The sequence below is a fragment of the Sinocyclocheilus grahami genome, unplaced genomic scaffold (genome assembly GCF_001515645.1).
Source record: "Sinocyclocheilus grahami isolate Dianchi unplaced genomic scaffold, SAMN03320097.WGS_v1.1 scaffold605.1, whole genome shotgun sequence".
Taxonomy (NCBI): Eukaryota; Metazoa; Chordata; class Actinopteri; order Cypriniformes; family Cyprinidae; genus Sinocyclocheilus; species Sinocyclocheilus grahami.
In genome coordinates this window covers 564435-571939 of record NW_015505784.1, presented here as the reverse complement: position 1 = coordinate 571939, position 7505 = coordinate 564435, and the positions used below count along the sequence as shown (strand labels likewise).

Sequence of the window (7505 nt, the reverse complement as noted above, 5' to 3'; positions counted from 1 at the left end):
AGATGTTACAAATTCCAAAAATTCGGTCACGTAGCGGAAGTGTGCAGAGGCAAACAGAGATGGGCGCGGTGTGGAGGTGATCATGAATATGGCAAGTGTGGGCAAGGTGTAAATCCTAAGTGCTGTAATTGTGGAGGAGAGCACAGTGCAGGTTACGGAGGATGTCTAGTAAGGAAAAATGCGGTGAAAGTTCAAAATGTCAGAGTGGCTGAAGGAATATCATACGCTGAGGCTCTAAAGAAAGTAAAACAAACACCCAAAATAATTGAAACTAAGACAACAGCACCACAACAAAAAACAATGTTGAAAGGGCAAAGTAAAGAGAGAGAAATGATTGTTGATAAAGTGTCGTTCGTAGCATTCATAGCAGAAGTGGTGAATTGCTCCGCTCAAACTGAAAGCAGGACAGAGAGAATTAAAATCATTATCAGAGCTGCTGAAAAGTATTTGGAGTTAGAGGATGTTACAGTAGATATGATAAACGAAAGGCTTAAGATGCAAACAGTAAACAGTCAGACAGAAAACAGCCAAACATGTGGTGGTACATAATGGTGATAACAATATTGCAATGGAATGCAAGAAGTTTAATTGCCAATGGACAAGAATTAAAAAATTTTATAACAAATCAAGAAAATAGTCCTGTCATTATATGTGTTGAAGAAACGTGGCTTAAACCGCAATTACATTTTTTAATTCATGGATACATTACAGTCAGAAGAGATAGATGTAAAGGAAATGGTGGTGGGGTAGCAACATTTATTAAACAATATATTGGGTATAGAACAGTTGAGGTAAATGGGGAGCAAGAGGTTGTAGTGGTTGAAATATGGGAAGGAGTACAGAGTATTAGAATAATTAACTTTTACAATCCATGTGACATATTAAGCAAGGATAAACTAGAAAATATTGGAGGAAATGGAAGTCATAAAGTGGTGTGGTGTGGTAATTTTAATGCACACAGCACATTGTGGGGGAGTACTAACACAGTTACAATGGATTGATCATAGAAGACATGCTAGATTGGGGAGGATTAGTGTGTATCAATGATGGAAGCTATACAAGAGTTGATTTGTCACAAGGAAAATATTCAATTTTAGACTTGACACTAGTCTCTGAAAGTTTAGCTGGAAAATGTGATTGGAAAGTATTAAATCAAAGTACAGTTGTAGGTGATCATTTTCCTATCAGCAGTACAATTGGTTTAGATATAGCACAAATTGTGGTGGAAAGAATGCCCAGGTGGAAATTTAAATCAGCCAACTGGGATACATTTAAGGAGTTATGTCATAACAGAATGTCTGAATTTAGTAAGTCTATGGAAGATGTAGAGGTGTTTAATTATCAGTTATGTGAAATTCTTCAGAGTACTGCTGAAGAAGTAATAGGTAAGAAGAAGGCTAGTGAGGAGAGTAATACGGACATCTAAGAGAAATTATTGGAGGGGATTGTGCGACAATATTGGGGAAGATATTGAAATTAATGAAGTATGGAGTATGATAAGAAAAATGGGAGGGAAGCAAAGAAATAGCAGCATACCTGTATTAGCATATAAAGAAAGACTTGTGATATCAGACAGTGGAAAAGCGGAGGCGCTAGCAGAAACATTTGTTAAAGTGCACAGTAACTCAAATTTGTCAGAAGAAAGGAGGAGGTATAGGGAGTATAACTTGAGTATGAACCCTCAATTACTGGAGGAAAAAGGACCATCTGGATGTACTTTAGATTCAGAGTTTACTCTGTATGAGCTGAAGAAAGCTCTTGCAGAAGGCTCAAGTTAAAGATGAGATACTGGATTAATATAAAAGGACACTTAGATAATCATCCAGTTAAGAAAGTTCTGAAGGATTGCTGGAATATGAATATAAAAAAACTATCAAGCTTTGGATGGACTGCCAATGAGGAGGCACAGAATATGGGAATTAGTGACATCAATATTGCCCCTTCTGTGGCAACTTCAGCAATTCCTCCTTGGCTTTTCCCTATGCCTGTAGTTGACATTCAGCTATATGAAGAAAAACATAACCAGGAAAGAAGTATGTTAACAAATATAGCAGTGCAGCAATACATTGAACAAACTTATTATAGCATATTGCAAATATACACGGCTGGCTCTAAAGATCCTGAATCTGGAATAACAGCAGCAGCAGTCTATATACCCCAATTCAAAGTCAAAATTTCAAAAAGATTTTCAGATCACATATCTGTTTTTACTACAGAGACAATAGCAATATTCCTAGCTCTTCAGTGGATAGAAGAAGTACAGCCAATAAGGTCAGTAATTTGTACAGACTCCCTTTCAGTTTTAAATAGCTTGCTAAGTGGAATTTCAACAGCAAGGCAAGATATCATTTTTGAAGTGATGCAGAGTCTATTTAGAATAAGGCAATCTGGTCTTATGGTAAATTTCCTGTGGGTACCATCACATATGGGTGTGGAAGGAAACGAGGAGGCAGACCATCTGGCTAAACAGGCTCTGAAACATGCACAAATTGACATTAAAGTGTCAATGAGTAAAGCAGAAGTAAAAGGGTTAATTGCAAATGAAATAAGAAAGAAATGGCAGAAGGAGTGGGATAGTGGAACAAAAGGTAGACACTTTCATCATGTTCAAGAGAAAGTAGGTCAAGAAAGAAGAAAGTATGGCAACAGGAAAGAAGACATTTTAATGTCAAGAATGCATATTGGACATTGTTCGTTAAGCAGTGTCTGTATAGAATGGGGAAGCATGAAACTGGAAATTGTGACAAATGTGGTCATGCAGAATCAGTAGAACATGTAATTATAGAGTGTGATGCATATGAAGGAGCAAGATTTCAACTAATTCAAGTTTTAGGATCATTCGGAATAAATAATTTGTCACTTCAGGTTCTGTTAGGAAATGGCCCAAAGCAATCAAGAATATTTCATGAATTAGTTATTTTCTTAAAAGAAACAAGACTGATCAATAGAATTTAGGATACAGTTGTAGTAAATAAAGCGGGAATAATTGGCGTTGTATTTTAGTTTTTGGCTATAGGCTAGTTCTCAAACTTCCAATCAATTATGCACTCCACACTCCTATCCAGTAGGTGGCGGGAATGCACCATTTAAGTTGGTTTGCCAACCGCCATTAAATTTAAAAGAAGAAGAACCGGAAGTCTCGCCCATAGGCTTACTTCCGCGCCAATTTGGTAGACATCGCCCAACCCTACTGCTTTCCATCTGCTGGACCTACACAGTGGCCTTCCATCCCTCCGCTCAGGCCTTAGCGTCTTGTGGGGCCAAGTCCTTGACTTAAAGCAGCAATATTTGCATCTGGCAGTATTGCTTACTTGGAGATTAATAGTTATTTGTATATCATTATTATATTTATTTATTTTAAAGAGTCTCATAAATTGAGGCTCTGAAGATCACCTCTGAACCCGTTATGGCACCACAGCTTCCTTTAATGAACTCAGGCCAAACATCTACTGGTATCTGCCATCTCTCACACTAAAATGAATACAACTGATAAATATCAGAGGTATTTAAAAAACTGTATATCACACTCTGTTAAAGAAATTTCCAAAATCTGGCATGTTTTCTCAAACTGTCCTGTTGTTTGTGTGTACCAAGTTTTGCGATTTGGAGATTGCATTCACAAAAATAGACCTAGTGATTTTTTTTTTCTTTTCAGTTTGACATGATGTACAAACATGTCAAGGGCATCTCGTTAATAACCATGTGATTTTAAAGAGAAGGAACATTTAAACTGGGAATGATTCCTATGAATGGATCCCCAGCTGCAGCCAGTAATGTATGGCATGGTTGTGACTGGATTACAAGCCTGTTTTTGCTCATTCCAGACAGATTGTAAAGTCTGTTAGTGGTGAGGAATTTTAGTCACTCTTTCTGCAAGTTACATTGATACACCAGTAGGTGGCAACAAGTCAGTAGCCAAGTGACTGTCTTTATGAGTGATTCACTGAATCATTCACTCAGTAGATTCATTCAAATAGAAAAGGAAAGATTCGGTTTTAAAAAAGAGTTGTTCCTCCCATTCCATCACCACTAAAAATGTACTGATATAAACCCAAAACTGAGTGCCAGTGCTATATCGGTTTATCTTTCTTAAGTGATTTCGACAGTCACATGGTAATAAAGATTAAACGTTTTACATCACAACAGCAACTTAATATAAGACAGCACTTAAATGTTTGAATACTTTTATTTGAGAGGTTTCATACATGTACTCACTGTGAGCATTCAGAGCAAACATTTACAGCACTAAATTAAATTCTGTTTAATGCTCATTTATTATCATTTATAGGGTTCTGAAATTATACATCTCTTTTTTTTAGTCTCAAAGAAGTAAAAACATAAGCAAACTGCCTACTTCTGACAGCCAATCTTCACAAATGTACATCGTTTTATTTTAGAAAATAACCAAACGCAACAAACTGGGAAATATTATTAAATCTTTCCCTATTATTAAATGCACAATGAATTGAATGTACATCTTTCTATCAAGGGGATGAAATTAATAAACCATAATCTAACAACTTACAGACACGATGAAATGAAACAAACAGAAGAAAATGTATACTCAGGGCTACCAATGAGAGACTGGAAGGCTTAGTGGTCATAGTGGTTATATAAATCAACCAATCTTTCGAAGAGACTGGCTAACTTAAAATTTGTCTATTTAAAAAAAATATTATACACATTTTTGGTCATGTAATGAATAACTGAGGCTGAACAGCTATACCTTAAAAGACCAAGAAATTATATGTATGGTATTAAGCATCCACATAATTTATGTTTGATGGATGTTTAAATGTTCTCATCAATAAAAGAAAATAATACATCACTAGGTGAACTAGATGAATTTAGATCAACTGCATGTGAAAGAACTTTAACATTTTTTAACAAGTTCAGTGCAATTCATATAGGATATGTATGGGGTTAGACTAACCATTTCAAGTGACAACCATGAGGACAATCTTGTTCATGAAGATTGCAAAGTGCTGGTTTGTCCATTTTGCTGAATGGTAAACAAGATTAACGAATGGTTAACATTATTTTCATGTGAAGAAAGCACCAACACAGGCTACTGAAGCCAAAACATATACATGAAATGCAGTATTGTTTTCATCGGTGCATGGATTCTTTTGAAAAATCAAGGTGTATTATTCCATGCCATCCACTGGGAGTCTGGGATGCACTCTCTGAGGTAGCCATGAATATGACCAACAACTTAAAGAAAATGTTAACACAAAAACACAACATAGCATCGTTGTTGATAAACAGATAAAGAGTAAAATCTCTTTCTCCACTTCGTTTCATTCGAACACTGATATTTACCGTGGGCTCACCTTAACCCTTCAAATGACCACTGTTGGGCATCAAGGACAAGAAATCAAATCAGTCAGTTCATGTTTGTTTCCTTTATCCTCCTCTGCTCAGCTCATCCACTCTTCTTCCAATCGTTTCGATAAAGTCTCCTGCAGTGCATCTACACAAGCTACAAGATCTTCATGCAGACTTGACAGCGACTGATGCGTGACCGGTACTCAACTCCCTTCAGCGTCTCCTGGGAAGGACCCTGGACGAACTGTTCGTTCTGCTCTACTGTGGTCAACCAGAAACTGTACTTGTTGGCAAAGTAGTGGCAGGTGCCGTGGGCACCGTTGCATTCGATGAAGGGGGTGGCGCGGAAATCCTCCAGACAAGAACCGGGAGACACCAATGACTGACCGCCTCCTTCTGCACCTGCGGCTGTGTGCTGAAGGACAAACATAAATGTTATAAAGTTATACAGTATGTAGGTAGTTTTAACATTGCCAAAATAAAACGTACTTTACTGCATCTTTGAGGAGACTAGAAAGTAAGATTTTCCAAAAATATCAAAATCATTCTAAATTTATGAACATTTAAAAATATTCAATTATTTATAGTAAATAGCTTACATACATATAAAACGTCATTTATAAATGGTCAACATATCTTTTATTGTGTTAACTGTCAAGCGTTTGAACATTATTTTATACAGATGAGTGAACATGTACTACATTAGCTGTGTCGCATTTCGAAGGCTGCGCCCTCCGGAGGTCACATTCGAAGGCTGCATACGTCATCGAGGCGGTCTCATTTCAGAAAAGAAGTAGGACACTCCGAATGCGACCTTCTTTCACAGGAATTCGGAGGATGCATGAAGTGTATCCTTCGCTGCTACAGATAACCCACAATTCTTTGCGTCGCCATAAACAACCGTCATTTATTTGAAAAAAAAAAATAAAAATGGCGGCGCCGGCAGATGTAACGTTACACAGAAGCGAAGATGTGGTGTTTAAATGGAAGTATTTTCAAGTTTTTCTTTTAAGTTGTATTACCTCAGTTGGTAGATGTGGTAAACAGGATTACAAGTGTTTAGTGATTTTTAAATGTTGAGAATAGTACTTTCCTAACAAGGTGAGAAATTAAAGGGGTCATATAATGCTATTTTAAAGATCCTTATTTTGTGTATTTGGTTTAACAGAATATGTTGACATGCTTTAATGTTAAAAAAACACATTATTTTTCAAATACTGTACATTATTGTATGTCCTCTATGCCCCGCCTCTCTCAAACACGTCCTTTTCAACAAAGCCCCCTCCTTTGACAAGCACAGTCTGCTCTGATTGACCCAGTGCATTGTGATTGGCCGAACATCACAAGCACGCGTCGGAAATGTAAAGGCCCTTACCATAATCGCGAGCTTCAGCTTTCAAAGTAAATATCAAGACAGTTAATAATGTTGTTAATTTTACCATCAGTTTAAGCCTGAAAGGGCAACAGAGTCAGTGATGAGCAGTACACATGCTGCATTTAAGACAGCTGCTATTATTTCTGACAGGCAGTTCACTCTCCTGTGATGTGACCCTGTTCCCCTCACACACACACACACACACGACGTGTTACTCTGCGCAAAACTCCGCATTTGAACAGTCAATAGCAAATACTTAAACTAATAACAAAACATACTTACAGTCGCTGATTCAGAAGCGCCAGATTGTCACAGCAAAGTCGGAATTTACCCTTTTTTTTTTTTTTTTGAAATAGCCTTTGTGCACAGCCAGCCTTGTACTCTTCTAGGTTCAAAAAACTGTCGTCCATAAAATGCGTTGCACAAATTCGAACATCTGGGTTGTGCTGTTCTGTTGTAAATAAATCTTAACCAATGATACCTAATTGATCTACTTCCGGAAGGCCAAATAGAGTGGTTTTGCTTTCGCACTGAAATACACAGCGTCTCCCTGACATGGCTGCATCAACACTACTGCTGTTCCTGAAACCGCGCCTTCTTTCTTTGCGTGCACATTTGGGCGACATTATGCTAATATTTCCACATATTGACGTAGACATGTGGGGGGTGTTAGAATGAGCCGTTTTAGGTAGGCGTGGTTGACTCTTAACTTTTATAAAGAATATCTCTTTGAGACTTTAGTCTTTGCAACTTTACAGATCTTCTTTATGCACCAAGAGCTTGTAACACTCCAAAGAGAAAG

General features: G+C 37.4%; 1 protein-coding gene across 4 annotated transcripts in view; it reads right to left on the bottom strand.

The window, feature by feature from the left end:
- Positions 1-4308: 4308 nt before the first annotated feature.
- LOC107557517 (collagen alpha-6(IV) chain-like) overlaps positions 4309-7505 on the bottom strand; it is a 121578-nt gene continuing 118381 nt past the window's right edge. For all 4 annotated transcript variants that reach the window (XM_016240959.1, XM_016240958.1, XM_016240960.1 and 1 more), the window contains one exon: positions 4309-5743. In XM_016240959.1, coding sequence (XP_016096445.1) covers positions 5483-5743 — 261 coding nt within the window. In that variant the 3' untranslated portion in view covers positions 4309-5482. The remainder of the gene's footprint in view (positions 5744-7505) is intronic.